Source organism: Phocoena sinus, chromosome 19 (genome assembly GCF_008692025.1).
Source record: "Phocoena sinus isolate mPhoSin1 chromosome 19, mPhoSin1.pri, whole genome shotgun sequence".
In the NCBI taxonomy this organism is placed as follows: domain Eukaryota; kingdom Metazoa; phylum Chordata; class Mammalia; order Artiodactyla; family Phocoenidae; genus Phocoena; species Phocoena sinus.
In genome coordinates this window covers 16,066,753-16,086,389 of record NC_045781.1, presented here as the reverse complement: position 1 = coordinate 16,086,389, position 19,637 = coordinate 16,066,753, and the positions used below count along the sequence as shown (strand labels likewise).

Genomic DNA, 19,637 nt, shown 5'->3' with positions numbered 1-19,637 from the left:
GAGAGGGCCATGAATGGAGAGAGAGGAGGAGAGGCTAGGGGCTGGGCAGTGCCAAGGCTGCCCCAGTGTGGCCCCCTGTGGGAGGCTGTGGCTGTGAGTACAGGGGGTGCGAGGGGTGAGCGGGTGGGTCCGATTGTACAGGGACGGCCCATCTGGCGTGAGCAGCTGTGGTCTGACTGTGTTTGAGGGCATGGCTGTCCACAGGCAGGTGTCTGCTGGTGATCCTTGTGTGTCTGGGTGTTTATCTGGCCCTGGGGTGTGACGTGGATGACTCTTGGCTGCTGGCCAAGAGCGTCTGATGCGGAACAGTGTGTATCTGCCTCTGGACACTTCCGGCCACTTGGCCTGGGCCTCAGCACTCAGTGCTGCTTTTTCCGGGCCAGGTCCCCACCCCCCGCCCCCGTCTAGGACTTCCCAGCTCCAGAGGTCATTGCTGCTGGCGGCAGAGAGGCTGCCAAAGCAAACCAGCCCCCGTGACTTGTAGGAAAGCAGCTGGGGGGAGGGGGTGGGGGGGAGGGAGAGCAAGGGCGGGGGCAGGCGTCGGGACTGGGGCTGGGCTGGGGACAGGAGTTGGGGTGCGGGAGGGGTCTGGGGCACGGGCTGGGCTGAGGCCGGCCTGGAGCTGGGACCGCCTTGTTCAGGAGTTGGACAACAGGTGCAGGAAATGGCAGGGGCAGTGGTGGGCCTGGGGATGGGCAGAGGGTGCTGGAAGGGGCAGCGGTGGACAGGGACGGGGTTCAGCCTGAGCTGGGGCAGGGCGGGGGCTGGGCAGGAGGCAGGCGAAGAGGCCGGGGCAGGGTGGGCTTGGGGCAGCTGGTGCCCTCCCTCTGTGTCCCTCCAGTTCGTAGCTCCTTCCGTTGGTCCTTGTAAGCACCCCTAGCCTGCCCTGTCTCCCCAGACCCCCGGCCCTCAGGCCAAGCCAGTCCCAGCTCCTCGTCCCCTCAGACCGGCACACCTGAGCCCCCTCCAGGCCGGAGGCAGGTTGCTGGGCCGGCCTGGTCCAGCCCCTGCAAACCCTGTCCCACCAGCCAGGTGGCCTCCCGCGCTGCCAATCCCATTGCCCGGCCCCTCCCCGCCCCTTCCCCCGCCTCTTGCCCAGCCCCCTCCTCCTCAGGTGAGGCAGCCAGGCCTAGCAGGCCCCGCGCCACCGCCGCTGCCTCTGGGGCCGCCGCTGCTGAGGGGCCACCATGCTCCTGCCCAGGCCTGGAGACTGACCCTAAACCGGCACCATCTCTCAGCTCCGCCCCCACCTGCCGGACCCCAGGGTAAGGACCAGGGTCCTCAGTTCCAGTCCCCAGGACGTGGGCCCGCTCACCCAAACCCGCCCTAATGCTCAGCTCCCAGTAGAAGGGCTCCCAGGGACCCGGAGGGTGGGCTGTCAGGCTTCTCCCCAAGGACCTCAGAGTCCCAGCCCCCTGTTCTTCAGACTCCAAGATCGGCCCCGGTCTCCTCCTCCCTCAGACCCCGGAGTCCAGGCCCCTGTGCCCCTCCTCCGAAGGAGGGCTGGCCCCCAAACCTCTCTTTCCCCAGGACCCAGGAGTTGAGGCTCCAGCTCTCCTCCTTCAGACCCAGGAGTTCAGAGCCCTAGTCTCCTCCTCACCCAGGCCCAGGCGTATGGGGTCCCCCAGGCCTACAAATCCAGACATCCCCCTGGCTGCTGGTCGCACACTGACCCCATCCTTGAACCCAGCCCAGTCTGTGTCCGTGATCATGGCGTGCTCTGGCCGGGGCCCAGTCCCTCAGCCTCCCTGGATGGGCGCCTGGGACTGGGGGCACAGGGGCTGGCCTGGGCTCCCCCAGGCCCTGCCTCCCCCCGTTCATCTCCCCACAGGTCCCGCCCCGGCCCAGGAGGTCAGCCGGGGAATCATTAACTAGAGGCCGTGACATGGCGGAGAAGGAGGGTGAGTCCCTCTTTCCCTGAGCCCCAACTTTGGCTCTGCCTAGCGCCCTTCCTTCTGTGCTTTCTTCCCAGCCCTCCACCCCCTTGGAGCCCCCTGTCTCTGGCACCCCTCCTGGGGCCCATCCCCACCCGCTTCTGAAGCCTCCTCTACCTGATTAACTATTAACCAAATTTTCTGTGGGACTGTGCCACCACCTGCCTCCCTGCCACCCCATATGACCTTCCTGGCTCCTTGCCTCAGTTTCCCCTCATCTCCCAGTGATCTCTCAGCTATCCCTGGACCTGTCCTCTACTTGGGGCCAAGGCGGGGAGACTAGCTATCACAGTTAAGGACGCAGACTCCGGAGTCAAATACACAGGTTTGCATTCGAATTGGCTTCTGCCACTTTTTTGCTGTGCCATCTTGTGAAAGTGTCATCGTTTCTCTGGGCTTCATTTCCCCCCTGGGTCAAGCATGGATTCTAATGCTACCTGCCTCCCTACCTCCCTACCTACCTACCCACCTACCTACCTACCTACGTGAGGTTGTTGGGAGCACGTAACACACACAAGGCACCGGCATGGGGCTCGCCGTGTAAGACAGATGCAGTGCACCAGAGCTGTCGTGGAAGAGGTCGGCCGACTTGGAGTCCTGGGACCCAAGACCCCCACCGATTCCAGACATTCCTCCCACCTCCTCACACTGTGGGCAAAACAGCAGAGGGAGGACTTTGGACTCGGTCCGGATGGATGGAAAGGGGAGAGACAACAGAGAAACTGCTCCAGGGATGGTGGGGAGAAACCATATCCTCAGAGAGGCGGGCACTCGAGGGCTCGTGGAAGCCCCTGGCAGGGTCTCTAGACACCCTGGCTCCTTCTTACCCTGGTCCACACTTGGGAGCCAGCTGGAAGGGCCCAGTTAGGGGTGGTCTGTCCTTTCCACGCTCCCCAGCTGGGGCCGACTCCCTCTCTTCTTCCTGGAACCAGGCTAGCTGGGTTTGGTCCCAGGCAGTATCACTTTCTAGCTGTGAGGCCCTGGGCAGGAGACTTACCCTCTCTGGGCCTCGTTTCTTCCTCTGTAAAATGGAGACAGTACTAGTGCCCACCTCAGAGGATGGTGTGAGGATTTACATGCTGTGATAGGCAGGAAGCCCTGAACGTGTTGGCTGAAATGATGGGTGTAGATTACTGGCCTCTTTGGGTCTCAGCACAGCTAGCAAATCAGAGCCCAAATCATTCAGCTGTGGCCCAGAGTAAATCCAGGCTCCCAGTGGCTCGGGGGAAGGTGCTTGTGCCCTTGCTGAGCAGGTGGGCAGCAGAGCCCTGCACCTTTGGAACCATTCCTTCCTGGAGCCCACTGAAGGGATCTCACCGGGCCTGGGGCCTATGGGTGAATGAACCAGGTATGAAAAGCAGAGCATGTGCTGAAGGATGGCCAGAGACTGGCCTGGGGACAGAGAGAACCGAGGCACAGTGGGCTTCAGTGCATCTCCAGGCAGCTCGGGCCTGGCCCTGGATGGGAGTCCTGCTGTCGTTTCAAACCTAGACACGAATGCTGAAAAGTTCTGGCATTGTGGTTACTTGCTCGGTGACCCCAGGTGGGTGGCTGCACCTCTCTGGGCCTCCTTTCCTCATCTGTAAATTGGGGATGGTGATAATGACACCTTCCTCATTAACAGTTGCAAGGATTTTAGGAAACTGCAGGATGGGGTTAGGACAGGGCTAAGGTCGGTGTAGCTTCTGAGAACCATTGTGGCTGCAGTTGTGCTGATGTTTACCAGTGTTACCATTCTGCTGGGTTTTTAACAAATAAATCTATTTATTTATTTATTTTGGGCTGCGTTGGGTCTTTGTTGCTGCGCACGGGCTTTCTCTAGTTGCAGCGAGCGGGTGCTACTCTTTGTTGTGGTGCGCAGGCTTCTCATTGCAGTGGCTTCTCTTGTTGCGGAGCGTGGTCTGTAAGCGTGCGGGCTTCAGTAGTTGTGGCACACGGGCTCAGTAGTTTTGGCTCGTGGGTTCTTGAGCTCAGGCTCAGTAGTTGTGGCGCACGGGCTTAGTTACTCCGCGGCACATGGGATCTTCCCGGACCAGGGATGGAACCTGTGTCCCCTGCATTGGCAGGCGGATTCTTAACCACTGCACCACCAGGGAAGCCCCATTCTGCTGTTGAAGTACACCTAAGGCGAGGTTTGGTGCTTCCTGGAGACTTAGAATCAGAGGAGGTGATATCTGAGTTGACACTCAGGATGAGGAGGGAGTAGGTAGGTGTGCCAGGCAGAGGGAAGAGCAAGGCTAACAGCCGGGGTGACAATCTGCCCGGTGTGCAGTGGCACGTAGCTAATTTCGTATTTCTGTCGGTAAAGTTGGAAATGTAGCTGGGAGGGTGATTGAGATCCATTAGGACTCTTTTTGGTGAGAAGCTGGCCCATGACTGGGCAGTGCCGGGTCTCTCCACAAGGTGGCGCTGGTGGGTATTCTTTGTTTTATAAGCCCTGTCGTTTTGGTTGCTTTTTGGAACGGCTTATCAGTTGTCTGATAAGGACCCATATGGCTGTATGGGAATTTAGGAAAGCATGTTCAACCCCCAAATCTCTAATAGCCATGCTTACATCCTAGAGGGGCTGGCACCACGGGCTGAGGGCTTTAGACTCTGTCCTGGGGAGCACTGGGGAGTCATGGAGGGTAGGGACAGGTTGGATTTGGTGTTTAGGAAGATTCTCTGGGGTTCTATGTGGAGGCTGGGCCAGAAGGAGAGACTGAGCCCAGGGGTTGGATGAGGTGGGAGCAGGGAAGGGCGGGAGACACTTAGGAGGCCTGTAGCTGAGGTGGGAGGGAGGCGTCCTGCAGATGAGGGACATTCCTGAGGATGAGGGCCTCTGAGACGGGACCTGGGGATTTGGGGAGACATTGAGGCCAGTATGGGACCTGGGAGGTGTGAAGGACCTTGGGGATTCAAGTGGGAGGCATCTAAGAGACTGCAGGACCCCCGATCTAGGACAAAGGAGAGTCCAGGGCTGGGGACAGAAAAGGGACACAGGCTGTGGAGGTGTGTAAGACAGATGGGAGTGGGGAGGCATGAGGGGGAGGAGGCCATGGCCGCCCTGGGGACCCCAGATTTCAGGGAGTGTGTGGAGGAGATGGAGAAGTAGGGGGAGAATCAGAATCGGGCACGGGCGGTGTCCCAGAAATCAGACGGGGAGAGACTTCTGTTCAGGAAGTTGGAGTTGTGTACAATGAAAACAGACACGGAGCTGTAGATTGAATGGAGTTTCAGAGACCAGGAGCCAAAGATGTCACTTGGGAGGGTTTTGCAGCCAAATGGTGGGGACAGAAGCATTGTCCTGTGAGAGGACAAGGGCAGCCTAGCGCCCTTGGAGGAACAGAGAGCAGAGCCTCAGGGGGAAGCTCGGGGGTCCTGGCTTACCCAGCCCTTTCGCCCCTGAGGAATCACGCAAGGATGCCGCTGCCTCTCACACAGTGAGGATGCTTTCCTGCCTCAGCAAAGATACGCAGTGAGAATGCCTCTCGCACCAGGGAACCAGAGTGAGGATGCTTCCTGTCCCACCAGAGGCACCTGTTTGGGGGTTGCCCGAAGTCCCCTGAACCAGAAGTCATGAAAGCAAGTTTTGCCTCTCACCTTAAGAGACACAGGGTGGCAATGCTTCCTGTCCCAGCAGACGTGCCAAAGCCCCTGGGCTGGGCTCTGAGTGGCCCGAAGCTCTGCAGGCACATCTGAACAGAAAGGAACCAGGACGAGCCTGACGGCTAGCGGAGCCAAGACCTCCCACTGGAACCAGGAAGTTGGTTGGGGGTAGAGGTGGGGACCTCTCTCCTCAGGGAGACAGGAAGGGGTCAGCCAGCCAGGGCTGGGCTGGCCTGGTCCACTGGGGCCTCTTTGGAGGGAGGAGCACGTTGACGGGAATGGCTGGGCTCTCAAATTCTTAAGACACTCAGACAATAGGCATCCCAGGAAGGTGCTGGACTGCTCGCTGCTCCATTCCCGGTGCTGGCCTGGCCCTGTGCCCATCAGCCGTACTGCCACGACACAGATGGCAAAGCTGGGAGGTCCTGCAGCCCTGGGAGGGCCTTGCAGATGCCAAGGGCAGTCGGGTGCATGCCAGGCCCAGCAAAAGCTTTCAGCTGCCTTTTCCCTTTGGTTCTCCTGATCTCTAGCAAAAGGGTTGGCTTTTCAGCTCCAGGGCCCCTGTTGTACTGGGAATAAAATCCCTCTTGTCCGGGGGCTGCCAGCCCTCCCCAGCTGGCCCCAGCCTTGGTCCCACTGCCTTCCCCAAGCTCATGCCATTCTGGCCACATCAGTGGCCTCTCTTGCCCTCTAACCCACCATGCTTATTCTTGCCTCAAGGACTTTGCCTGTGCTGTTCCCTCTGCCCACTGTCCCCTTCCACGAGAGGTCTTTGCTTGGCTGGTCTCACCCCTCAGGTCTCCGCTCAAAAGTCACTTCTTGGGGAGGCCCTTCCTGAACACCCCACAGAACACTGCCACCCCCAACCCACATCATTTTCTTCATAGACTTTGCCACGATCTGGAGATTATCAAGTTCATTTACTTGTTTACTTGTTTGGGTTTTCCCCTCACTTTACACACATGGGAATGTGAGCTCCATGAGAACCAACATCTCATCTGTCTTGTTTTGGGATGTGTCTCCAGAGCCTAGAATGGTGCCAGGTACATAGTGGATGTTCAATAGGACAATGAGTGAATAAAGTCTCATTTTACTGATGAGAAAACTGAGGCCCAGAGAGGTGAAGGGAGTTGCCCAGGACCACACAGCTCTAATGCTTTAAAGGCATTTATTGACCAATAAAAAAATGAAAAATAAATAAATAAATAAAAGCATTTATTGAGAACTTGCTATATGCCAGCCACTATAGCACAGGGAGGGGTAGCATGCTTAGTGGTTATACACTTGGACCCCAGTGCCAAATCTGCCCAGGACTCAGCACTGCCTCTTCCTGGCTGAGTCACCTTGGGCAGGTGACTCCACTTCTCTGAGCCTCAGTTTTCCCTGTCTGAACAATGGGAATCATGACTTAGATAAGGACTGAATAAGTTAATGTGTTCAGAGCAGCGCTTGGCACATAAAACATGTGATAAGAGTATGGTTTTTATTATTTAAAAGCACTTTAAAACATTATACTTAGAGGTGTGTGCTAGGTGGATGCCCATTAAATAGATGAGGAAGCTGAGGCTCAAAGAGGTGACAGCACCTGCCCAAGGTCCCATATAGGAATGGGTAAGGTCAATATATATATGTATTTTTTTGGCCACGCCACGCGGCATGCAGGATCTTAGTTCCCAGACCAGGGATCGAACCTGTTGCCCCCTGCGGTGGAAGTGCGGAGTCTTAACCACTGGACCGCCAGGGAAGTCCAAGGCCAATATTTTTAAGTGAGGCTGGTAAATTTCCAAATGTAGGTTCTCAACCTCCAGGGGCAAATTTGACCTTGGAGCTGGGTCCTCTGGGAGAGTTCTGGTTTTGGGGGGTTCCCAGGGGCAGAGGGTCTGGTATAGCAGAGAGAAGTGAGGCAGTGAGGAAATGCCAAACAGCAGGGAAGAGAGTTGCCAAGAGGGCAAAGGTCAGGGTCCAAGAACCTCTGGGAAAGTTAGCAGAAGTGAGACGTTCAAGAAAAGACGGCACGACGTGATGGAGGAAATACAGAAGCGCGGCGTCATAGGGGAGGAGAAATCCCTTAAGTGCCAGGAATATAGGCAGGGAGGGCGGAAGCTGTCCCAGCCACGGCTCTTCCCGGCTGGAGCCCTTGGGGTGCTGGACACCTGGTTGTCCTCGCCGCAGGGGAGGGACGGCCCTGCCAACTGTTCACCCCAGGAAACTGGACCCAGGGCAGGGCAGGCTCAGGCGTGCTAAGTTGGCCTGGGGGCAGGGCAGAGCTGGCCCCGTGCTCAGATCCTGCCACAATGAGGACAGACCTGGCTGTGGCCCCAGCATGGTGTCTATTGCAGGTGGCCGGACTGTGCCATGCTGCTCTGGACCCAAGGTGGCAGCTCTCACTGTGGGGACCGTGCTGCTCCTGACAGGCATCGGGGCAGCATCCTGGGCCATTGGTGAGAGTGGACGGACCCCTGCGCCTCTACCCTCCCCTGCCCCCTGCAGTTCCCAGCCTACCTGCCCTCACCTCTGCCTTCTCCGCAGTGACCGTTCTACTCAGGAGTGATCAAGAGCCGCTGTATCCAGGTGAGTAGAGCGTGCTGAGACCCTCTGGGGAGCCCTGGAGGAAGCCCGTACCTGGTGGGAACTCAATGAAAGGATTTTCTTGAATGAACTCGTATTGTTGCTCTAAACACTTCACTTGTCCAACCCAGTGTTTTTCAGACTCTAAATGTGTTACCCGTTAGTGCATCATGAAATTAGTGAGCTGAAAACCACACTTTAAAATCATGAAATAGATTAAAAAAATGAGTGCATCTCTCTCAGTAAGAAGAAGTTCTGTTAAGCTTTTCTTTTGGTTTTATGAGGGTGGGACCGTTATTCTCTCCATATTACAGATGGGGAAACTGAGGCTTAGAGCAATGCCATAGTTCACCCCAGAAAACAGACGTTCAAGGCTACATCATAATGTAAAAATGTGTTTCTTATTGCGGAACGTGGTCAAACATGTTTGAGAGGTACTATATGAATTCAGCCAACCTTTTTCTAGCTCTCCTTGGAGGTAGCTGCTGTTAGTATCCCCATTTACAGATGTGGAAAGTGAAGACCAGAGAGGACATGCAGCTGGTAAATGATGGGGCCACGAATAGCTCTTTGACTGGACTGGTAGAGATGTATCTGCATGCAGGTGGGAAGGAGCGGCCACACAAATAGATGCAGAAACTCACTGTGGAATGAATGAATCTTCCCAAATGCCAACTCCAAGCTGCCGTTCTATAGCTCAGGGCAGCAGGAAGAATGGGGAAGTTGGGTGATGGGATGCATTTTTCACTCCCACAAGCCTCATGTAGTTCCATAAAGGACTCAGCTCACATTAAGAGCAGAAATGAGCATCTAGACAAGGAAAGCCACCGTCCAGGTCAACCACCACAGTTGACACTTAAGAGAGCATTTACACGTGCCAGGCACAGGCCTCAGGGCTTTGCGGGTATTGATTCATTAAATCCTCCCCACAGCCCATTTTAATATGGGGAAATGAGGCTTGGAAAGACCAAGTGACTTGCCTCAGGTCACTGGGATCGGAACCAGGCAGCCTGGATCCAGCTCTTGTGTAGAACTACTATACTCTGTTGTTTCTCAAGAAACAGCCAAGTTGCCATAGTGACGGCTAACACATGCCAGGCCTTGGCTGCAGCCTTTGCACAAGAGCCCTGTGAAGTCGGGGCCATTATCATCATCCCCATTTTGCAGATGGGGAAACTGAGGCCCAGTGAAGTGAACTGACTTGTCCAAGTCCGCACATTGAATAAGTGGCAGGGCAGAAGGGTCATGCACTTGCCGGAAGCTCGCTACTGCCACTGGGCTAAAAGGAGCCAGGCTCCAAGGCTCCTAGGGTGTGGGCCCCTCTCCATCCTCACCTCCTGCTTTCTTCCGGTGCCCTTCAGGCTCCAACGCACTGGCAGCTCTCACGCCCTCGAAGGACCCTCCCTGCACCACCTTCTTTCCCGCTCGCATCCCGAGGCAGGTTTCAGGGTCTTGTGCCATCACTGCTGAGCTGAGGCTCACACCTGTCCTGCCCTCTCTGGTTCTCAGAGTCCTCATTTGGAAACTGGGAGTGAGAATTAGAGGAGGTAATGATCCGTGCAACACTTGACTCTCAGCCAACTTGGTTAACATGGGCTTTTGTGTCTCATGCTTCAGGCTATAACATTCCTGAGCAGGGTCTTTCTGCCCCCAGGCTCCACACTGCCCCCCCCACCCCCCACCCCGCTCCCCACAGCCATCCTGCTGCCCCTGGTAAAACCCTCCTCACACTTGAAGTTCATGATTTACTCCTGGTGAATTTCAGGAGGGCAGGGGCATTTTGTTTACTGCCCCAGACAGTGTCCAGCACATAGTAGGTGCTCAGGAAACCTTTGCTTAATGAATAAGCATGAGGACAGATCACCGACATGAACCAACTTGTCCTGGGCCTCCAGCTGGAAAGTAATTAGGCCACGATTCAGACTTGGCTCTGGCCAACGCCAGCACCGTGCCCTTCCATTATACTCGGGTTTTTCAAAAACGCTGGGAAATTACAAAATGAACAAACAAAAACAACCCAGAAATGATATCCCCACCTCACTTTTCTGGGATTTTCACACCTCTAAATATATCAGACAATTTGTTGAGCAAGCCAGGTGACCCAGAACATATTTTTTGCATTGCTTAAAATAATACAAACAAGAATAAAGAGTTTAGAAGTGAGAAACAGTGGCACAGAATATAGTTTTAAAAATACTTGGAGGGGGTATTTGACATTCCCTCCTCCCTCCCTCCCCCTCCCTCCCTCCAAATCCATCCATAAAGTGATAATTTTTTCCTAAAACCTCACACTTTCTGGAAATCACATTCCTAGAGCACTGAGAAGTCATTTAAAAATAAGAATTCACTCCCACCCACAGTTGGTGTTTCAGACCCCAAGTCTTGGTCTGGGGACTCAGCGGGTGGCGGGCACCACCCAGCAGAGGTACCAGGCATCCCTGGGCCCCCACCTGGAGGCCGTGACTAAGGCGAGCCAGCCAGGAAGCTCCTAGTCCAGGCTGTGGGTGAGTATATTTAGGGTGGGGACAGGTAAGGGTCCAGGTGAGAGCCACAGAAGGAGCAGGGAGTATGCAGGTAGGCAGGCCTGGGTTCAAATCCTGGCTTTGCAGGTTCTTAGCTATATTCCCCTGGGCAAGTATAGCCTCTCCAAGGTTCAGTTTCCCCATCTGCAAGATGGGCATAGAAATGGTCTCTACCTTCCAGGATGGTGGTGGGATTCAAAGAACCCCCCAGATATGACACATAGCATGGGGTCAGCCCACTGACATCCCCAGGAAACATAGCCAAGTGTTATTATTACTGTGCCATTATTGTTTAACCCTCAGGACGGAAGCCACTTGAGAGGCTGTCTAGGGCAACGTTAAAAGCTTGGGGTTTGGAGTCCCTCAGGCCTGAATGCACATCCTCTGTTTGCCTTTCTCTGTCCTCAGCAGGATAGGGTTTTCCCTGGAAGTCCTGCCTCCCCTCGTCCAGATCTGTGGGGCTGTGGGAAGACTGCTCAGCTTGGGTGTGGCCTCACCAAGTTCCTCCTACGAGGATGCAAAATTGAGTTTGCACCAGATTCACGTTCCCAGAATGTGCTCTCAGAACACCAGCCATGCAGGAAGCTCAGGAGAAAAGGGGTTCACAGCCGATCTTTCCCCAGGCTTACTCCTTCCCACCTTCCCCATCTCGGTCAGTGGCAGCTCCATCCTTCTGGTGGCTCAGGCCAAACACCCTGGAATTGCCCTCAGACCCTCTTTCTCTCACACCGACCTCCAATCTCAGCAGACCCTGTGGGCTCCACCCACAGAATCTACCCTAAATCTAAACTCTGTTCCCCCCCTGCTGCCCCGACCCTGGCCCAGCCTCCATCCTCTCCCTCCTGGACCATCACACAGCCTCCTTCCTGGTCTCCCTGCTCCCATCCCGCCCCTACAGTCTGCTCCCCACACACTGCCAGAGGGAGCCTGTGAACTGGTGTCAGGTCAGGGCCCTCCTGGCTCAGAGCCCTCCTCTGGCCGCATCTCACTCCTGGTAAAAGCCAAAGTCCTAGTGTCAATCCAGTCTTGTCTCACATCTCCCCTCCCCTAGCTCACTCTGCTCCAGCCTCCTTGCTGTTCCTTAAACATCCCCCGTGTCTCCCCGCCCCCCACCCCACCACCTTGGGATCTTTGCCCTTGGCAGTTCCTTTGGCCTGGTTCTCTGTTCCCTCACCTGTCTTCTTACCTCCTTCAGATCTTTGTGCAGCTTTCCCTGCCCACCGGTTGGAAAGTGCAACCTCCCCTCCCCTCAATGCCAGCACTCCCCTGCCTCTGTCAAGCTTGATTTATCTCCCTGGCGCCTTCTTTTGTGACACACCATCTATTTAACCTCTCTGTCCTGTTTGTTATGCATCTCACCTATTGGCCTTTGAGCTCCTCAGAGCTGGGGGTTTTGTCTGACCTGTTCATTGCCCAGAATAGAGCCTGGCACATACTGAGTGTTTGTTAAATGTAAATAAATACGGCTAAGGGCTGTGACCTGGCTTAGGTGTGCACAAGGGTCCTCTGACCATGTGAGGAGCAGCCTATGAGGGGCTGAGGGGAGCATCACTTCTCAACACAGTAAAGCCCCAGGCAGGAGGAATCCCCCATAAGCTCTCTCCAGTCTTCCTGTGTATCTCTGCCCTACCTCTTCTCAAAGTTTGTGATGCTGTGTTTGGTTGGGTGATTTTTTTTTACTGCTGTCTGTCTCCCCCATTGGTGGACTTTGGTTGGTGAGGGCACAGCCCAGGGCTGTCTTGGTCATCTTTATGTCCCCCGGCATCACCCCACACAGGACTGGGCATGGAGTATGTGTCTAGTTAACACTTGTTGAATGAATGAATGAATACTGCATCCTCTGCTTGGAGAATTATCATGCAATTTAGTGTGTATTCAAGGCTCTGACAAGTCCTGCAGAAAAAGATAGCTATTCTCTCTCTTTTTTTTTAAGATTATAGGAAATCTATTTAAATATTTTGGCACTGTGATGTATTAGTCAAGGGTCTTCAGGCTGTAAAAGACAAAAGGAAAATCTAAGAAACTGGCTAAACAAAAAGGGAAATTATTGACTCACTTAAGCAACAGTTCTGGGGGTTCTTCAAGCCTGACTCCATCAGGGGCTTTAAAAATGTTATCAGAAATCTGTTGACTTTCCTCCACATTGGCTCATTTTTCCCCTCCTTGGGGCAAAGATGGGCCCAGGCAGACCCAGCCTCACATGCCATTCTCCTGGGAGCTTGGTTAAAACAGTTTCCCTCGTCCCAAATCTCCTGGCAGAATTCCAGATTTCCAGCTCATGGGCAACCAGCTTAGGAACCCCAGTGGTAGGAGAAAGCCCCCTGGTTCCCCCTGGCGGGGCAGCCAGAGTCCCAGAGACCCCGATCTTTGGTTCAACTTGAGTCATGGGCCCTTCCAGACGCAGTCACAAATGTGGGGGGCCCGGGGTGCTGCCGTCGGGCCTGCCAGGACTCAGGACTAGATCCACGGGGTTGGAGAAGAGGCTGGGAGGGCTCGGGCAGGAAGGCGACCCAGGCGGCGGTCCTGTCGCCCTGCAGTGCAGGTCGGCCCGGCCGACGCCCGGCTCACGGTGTTTGACCAGACGGAGGGCACGTGGCGTCTGCTGTGCTCCTCGCGCTCCAACGCCAGGGTGGCGGGGCTCAGCTGCGAGGAGATGGGCTTCCTCAGGTACCGGGGTGCCCCTGGGGGTGGGGGGCGGGGGGGCGGGGCCGCAGGCCTGACCCCTGCCCCGCCCAGGGCGCTGGCCCACTCGGAGCTGGACGTGCGGACGGCGGGCGCCAACGGCACGTCGGGCTTCTTCTGCGTGGACGAGGGGAGGCTGCCGCATGCCCGGAGGCTGCTCGAGGTCCTTTCCGTGTGGTGAGGAGGGCGGCGGGCAGGCAGGGCGCGCACCGCCCCCGGCACGCACACCCCTGCTCCCCCAATGTGCCTTTCTTGCCTCTTAATTGGCCTCTCTTTTTGTCTCCCCTTGTGTCCCCATCCCTGTCTCTCCCACAGCGACTGTCCCAGGGGTCGTTTCCTAGCTACCATCTGCCAAGGTGAGACCCTGAAACTCAGAGTCTTCTTCTGAGACCCCCCCCTGAGGGCAGGACCACGTCCCATTAGACACCCCCAGGCAGGCCTTATCCTCTTAGATCCTGCAAGGATGGGGCTGTGTCTTCTCAGATCTCCCTCCCCTCCTGGTAGAGCCATGTCCCTCTAGGTCCCCAAGGAGGGGTCTGTGTCTCCTCATATCTCCCTCCCCCCCGGGTGGAGCCATGTCCCCCTGGGTCCCCAAGGATGGGGCTGTGTCTCCTCAGACACCCTCCCCCACGGTGGAGCCATGTCCCTCAGACCCCTCAGGTTAGGATCGTGTCCACTCACTCTTCGCAGAGTGGCGTATGACCTCTCAGACCCCCTAAGGCAGGGGTTCCAGGCCTCCCACTGCCCCTGACTGCCCCCTCTCCCACAGACTGTGGCCATAGGAAGCTGCCCGTCGATCGCATCGTGGGTGGCCAAGACACCAGCTTGGGCAGGTGGCCATGGCAAGTCAGTCTTCGCTACGATGGAGCACACCTCTGTGGGGGATCCCTGCTCTCCAGAGACTGGGTGCTGACAGCCGCCCACTGCTTCCCTGAGTGAGTGTCTCCCATGGCGCTGAGGGGAGAGGCTGGGGAGCGGCAGGGTCGGGGAGGCTGTGCCCAAGCAGGCTGCCACCCTCCCCTCCTATCCCTGGTAGGCGGAACCGGGTCCTGTCCCGATGGCGAGTGTTTGCCGGTGCCGTGGCCCAGACCTCACCCCATGGCGTGCAGCTGGGGGTGCAGGCAGTAATCTACCACGGGGGCTATCTCCCCTTTCGAGACCCCAACAGCGAGGAGAACAGCAATGACATTGCCCTGGTCCACCTGTCCAGCTCCCTGCCCCTCACAGGTAAGTCTGGGGCTGTTCCTTGGCCTGGGGACACCAGGGGCCAGGAGGACAGAGGAGGGGGCTAGGGCATAGGAATCCATGGTGATGAGGGAAATGATCCTGAGGGGCACGCACTGGGTATTCATTAGATGGGGACAATTGGTACAGCCACTTTGGAAAGCCATGTGGCGATTCCTCAAGCAGTTCAACACAGAGTTACGATTTGGCCCGGCAATTCCACTCCTAGATACGTACCCAAAAGAAATGAAAACACATAGCTACACCAAAACTGGTGCACGAGTGTTCAGACCAGCATTATTCCAAAAGATGGAAACAACCCAGACGTCTACCATCTGACACATGGATAAACCAAACGTGCTAGACAGGCTGCCTGGCGCTGGAATCAGTGCCTGTGAGCCCCTGGCTGTGTTGCCAGGGAAGTCAGTACTATTTGGTTTGCATTTTTCTTATCTTTACGGTTATTTTTCTTCTGAATGGTCCGTGATGCTGGTTTTCCATTTAAGGGAGCGATACATGTTTTTCTTTTCTTGTTTCTAAATTAATTTTTTTATTGGAGTATAGTTGCTTTACAATGTTGTGTTAGTTTCTTGTGCAGCAAAGTGAGTCAGTTATACCTACACATATAGCCGCTCTTTTTTAGATTCTATTCCCATGTAGGTCATTACAGAGTATTGAATAATACATGTTTCTCTTTTAAAAAATTTTTTACATCTTTACTGGGGTATAATTGCTTTACAGTGGTGTGCATGTTTCTCTTTAAAACGAAATAAACCCTTCTCTTTAGTGAATGGAGTGAGAGGGTTAAAAAGATTGAAGTGGGGAGGTATCCATGGGGCACAGGTGGATGGGGTGGGAGGGGCCTGGGTTTGAGACACGTGGCTGAGGGGTAACGGCACGGGCTTTGGGGTCAGGTACTTGCCAGCTCTGCGATCTTGAGCGCGTGGCTTCACCTCTCCATGCCTCAGTTTCCCTCATCTGTTAAATGACTTCTGAGGGTTATTGAAATGATGAAAAGGGTTAATCTGAGTCAAGAGCCTACAGCAATGCCAGCACTCAGTTAATATTAACAATCATTGCCACTGTTGCTGTTTTTTACTATTGCTAGTTACGTGAGCATTTCCTATTAGCCAGGCATGCTATTCAGCGCGTCACCGATGTCTCACTATACACCTCTGGGGGGAAATGATTATTCTTTCCACTTTGCACCTGAGAGCTCTGAGCTCAGGGAGGTGAAGTCACCAGCAGGCAGCAGGTAGGGCTGCCAGGACCACTGGTGTGGGTTGTGCACTGCACAAGGAAGTCATGTGTCAGGGATGCCATTCTTACTGTGGACAGGGTGGACTGGTGTGTTTATTATGATGATTTTTTCGACAGGTGGAAGTCCAGCATCTCAAGATAGTACCTTGTAAAATTTCTCACAGAGGCACCCTCTAGGCAGGGGCAGCCCCATGGGCCATGGTTAAGAATACAGGCTTGGAAATTGGGCCAAGCTGGGTTCAAATTCTGGCTCTGCCATCGACTCATGGACTCATTCTGAGGCTTTGGACAAATGACACGGCCTTATTTTCCCCTCTTTAAGTGGGGTACTAATAGCTCCTACCTCCCTGGGCTGATGGGATATTAAAGGAACTCACCCAGGAAGGTGCCTAGTACCTAGTGAGCTCTCAGTAGAAGGCAACTTCTGCTGTTGTCGTTGTAAAAGAACAGAGGGAAGGGTGGGCCGGGGGCACCAGGGGCAGCTGGGCTGAGGTCTGTACCAGGCGGGGCAGGCCGGCAGGGGTGGGACCAGCGTGGTCTGTCTCACAGAGTACATCCAGCCCGTGTGCCTCCCGGCTGCCGGGCAGGCCCTAGTGGACGGCAAGATCTGCACCGTGACTGGCTGGGGCAACACACAGTACTACGGTGAGTTCCGTCCTCTGCCCGTGAAGTCACTGTTAAGGGAGACTCCGATCCGGGCTGGGGAAGGGCCGTTGGCCTGCTTGAAGGCCTCGTGGCCCAGGGGTGTAGGGACACTAAGGAGCCTGGGTGGGCACCAGGAAGGAAGGGGGGTGTGCATGCCCCCCAGCTTCGTCCAGCCCTGCTTGCACACCCCCAGGCCAACAGGCGGGGGTACTCCAGGAGGCCCGAGTCCCCATAATCAGCAGTGATGTCTGCAACGGCCCCGACTTTTACGGGAACCAGATCAAACCCAAGATGTTCTGTGCCGGCTATCCTGAGGGTGGCATTGATGCCTGCCAGGTGAGGGACGGTGAGGGGCAGCCCGGGCCCCCTCCTCTCCGGGGGTGGAGACACATGGCAGTGGGTGGTCAGGCTCGCTACCTCAGGGCCAGAGGGCTCTGTGACCACAGCCCACAATCATCCGAGGAGGGCCTCTCGGCTAGCCATCTTGGCTTCCAGCCAGGCCTTCCGTCCCCTACCAGGGCGACAGCGGTGGCCCCTTCGTGTGTGAGGACAGCATCTCTCGGACGCCACGTTGGCGGCTGTGTGGCATTGTGAGCTGGGGCACCGGCTGTGCCCTGGCCCAGAAGCCAGGCGTCTACACCAAAGTCAGTGACTTCCGGGAGTGGATCTTCCAGGCCATAAAGGTGAAATTTGGGCCCAGATGGGAGCCAGAGGGTGGGAGGGTTTGGGACTCTGAGGGGGAAAGGGAGGGAGCCAGGGTTTTCCAGAAACCAGCGCTCAGGCTTAGAAGAGGGTGCCCTAGGGAACGGATAGCCTTCAAAGGGCTCCTGGGGAGGGGAGTTCAGCTGTGGGACTTTGGGGGAAGCCTCTCAGACCTTGGAAGCCCCTAGTTGTCTTTCCCCAGACTCACTCCGAAGCCAGCGGCATGGTGACCCAGCTCTGACCTGTGGCTTCTCCTCGCTGTGCACGCCTGCAGGGCCCAAGCTGATCTAGGTGGCTCCAGCCCCACATGATGGGGTTCACCCTGGGATGGAACATTTTTCTTCTTGGGCCCAGCCCACAGGTCCAAGGATACCCTCCCTCCAAGGTCCTCCACAGTGGCGGGCCCACTCAGCCCTGGGACCACCCGAGCCTCACCCTTCTGACCCCCATGTAAATATTGTTCTGCCGTCCGGGGAGTCCCATCTAGTGCCCCTGATGACAGGATGCTCTTTAAATAATAAAGATGGTTTTGATTAATGTGGTCTCTGAGTTTGCAAATGTAAGCAGCAAATGAGGACATTTTGGGGGGTTGGAAGAGAGCAGTTGGGCCAGGCAAACATCAGACAGGGAGTGTGACGCTCCAGTTCCCGCTGGCTTAAGAGAAAATACCTTAATTGGTTCACCTAACTGGAAATGCTCTGCAGCGTCTGGCTTCAGGTACTGCTGGATCCAGCTGCTGAATATTTTTCATCAGGATTGTCTCTCACTTCCTCTCTCACATCTGCTTTTCTGTGTCAGCTTCATTTCCAAGCAGGCTCCCCTACAGTCAGAGACAGAGATGTCCCCCCAACCCACCGAAACTCTTATATGCCATGGATGACTTAACAGCCACAGTGGAAAAAGAATCCTTCTTTCCCATCAGCTACAGCAAAAAAGTCCCAGGCCTGGCTCTCCCTGGACGGATTTGGGTCACATGCTCACCCCTTATCAAACCACTGTGCACCTGTGCATGGGGTGGGGAGGAGGTTTGACCCTCAGGAAATACATGACTTGAGTGTGAGGGGTTCTCCAAAGGAAAGTGGGTTGCTCTTTCCAGAAAAAATGGTTGTAGATGCCCAGTGAAAAAAAGACATCCACTGTGGATCAACATGGGAATCAAGGCCCTGTAGGGAGGAGGCAGAAGCACCAGGCCCTGTGAGCACAGCCTGAGACCCTTATCTTGTCATCTGGGCTGGAGGTTGTTCTCAGTTTCCCCTGGGACCCACTCTGTTCCCTAGAACGTGTGCAGACCTTGCTGGGACACCAATGGCCACCAGGGGGCACTACTGCCCCCTAAACTACGGGAAGTTAAGGAGTTTCTTTGGTAGTCTTGTCCAGGTGTTGCTGGACACCAGATGCTCTGCAGAAAAACACCCACCAGGTGCCTGTTTCCCATGACTTTCTTTTATCTTTCCTTTCTTTTTTTTTTTGGCTGCGCCGTGGGGCACGTGGGACCTTAGTTCCCCAACCAGGGATTGACCCCACGCCCCCTGCATTGGAAGCGCAGAGTCTTGACCACTGGGCTGCCAGGGGGTTCCTCCCATGACTTTCAATGATAAAAATTAAATGTGTTGCTTATCAGCTACAAGCCCCCAAGCAATTTCCTAAAACATAAATAGACACAGGAAAGCCCCTTTGAATAACATACAGACTATCCATTTAGAAAACGCTCCAAGCATCCCTCCCTGGACCAAACTCTTAGGATTTGGTGATCCCCACCATTACTTTGTCCATCAGGAACGCCCCAGCCCCACATCTCCATGCGCTTTTCCAAACGTCTGCAGGCTGCTGCACCGTTCTACCCATCGTATCGGAGATACAATTCGAGACTTGACCCACACATTGCTTTGTTAGAAACGCATTGAGTCACGGGGATGGGGCTGTACATTTTCCTTTGTTGTTGTTAGCTGAAAAATGTACTGTATGTGTGTTTTACGATGTTTGGGGACTCTGAAAGAACGTGGTCCACCTTGGGGATTCTGAGCAGATATGACCATGTCCTGGGGGTTCTGAGGGGACACAGCTCACCCTGGCAGGGAGGGGGCCAGTGTGAGCAGACATGACCCTGCTCCGGGTGGGACTGAAGAGGGCATGGCCCTGCCCTGGGACACCTGAGGAGCTGCAGCCTGATTCTAGGAGACATGGTGGAAGTTAAAAACCAATGGGTCGTCCACTGGGAAGATGTCAACCAGGGGACCACTCTGGGTTCTGCAAGCATCATTGCTCTTGGAGGGGGGAGGGGGTTGGGAGATTGCGATCCACTCAACAGCCACTCACCAGTCAGTCTCCTTTGTTGGCCAGGGGTCAGTGAGCCTGTTTCTCCTGCTGCCACTAACCTTGTCACCCACCCCAAGGAGCCACGCAGATATTAGAAAAATAATAATAACAATCACAGGATTGCTTTGAAGCTTGCTAAGATCTTGATCTTCAGAAAGATCAAATATCAAATCTCTTTCTTCCATGTCATTGCTGT

At 55.3% G+C, this 19,637-nt stretch overlaps 1 protein-coding gene across 2 annotated transcripts; it reads left to right on the top strand.

Annotated features, from left to right (window-relative positions):
* The first annotated feature begins 414 nt into the window (after positions 1–414).
* Positions 415–17,662, top strand: HPN (hepsin). Of its 2 annotated transcripts, XM_032614604.1 has the most exons (14): positions 415–480; positions 1,115–1,265; positions 1,832–1,901; positions 7,862–7,963; positions 8,052–8,093; positions 13,150–13,279; positions 13,349–13,471; positions 13,610–13,650; positions 14,064–14,229; positions 14,331–14,521; positions 16,328–16,423; positions 16,617–16,759; positions 16,942–17,106; positions 17,328–17,662. In XM_032614604.1, the coding sequence occupies exons 3-14, from the start codon at positions 1,886–1,888 to the stop codon at positions 17,364–17,366; spliced, it is 1,254 nt and encodes a 417-aa protein (XP_032470495.1). In that variant the 5' UTR covers positions 415–480; positions 1,115–1,265; positions 1,832–1,885; the 3' UTR covers positions 17,367–17,662. The 2 variants fall into 2 exon arrangements, with proteins under 2 accessions (XP_032470495.1, XP_032470496.1); XM_032614605.1 differs by lacking the exon at positions 415–480 and having other exon boundaries at positions 807–1,265; positions 17,400–17,662.
* The last annotated feature ends 1,975 nt before the right edge of the window (positions 17,663–19,637 follow it).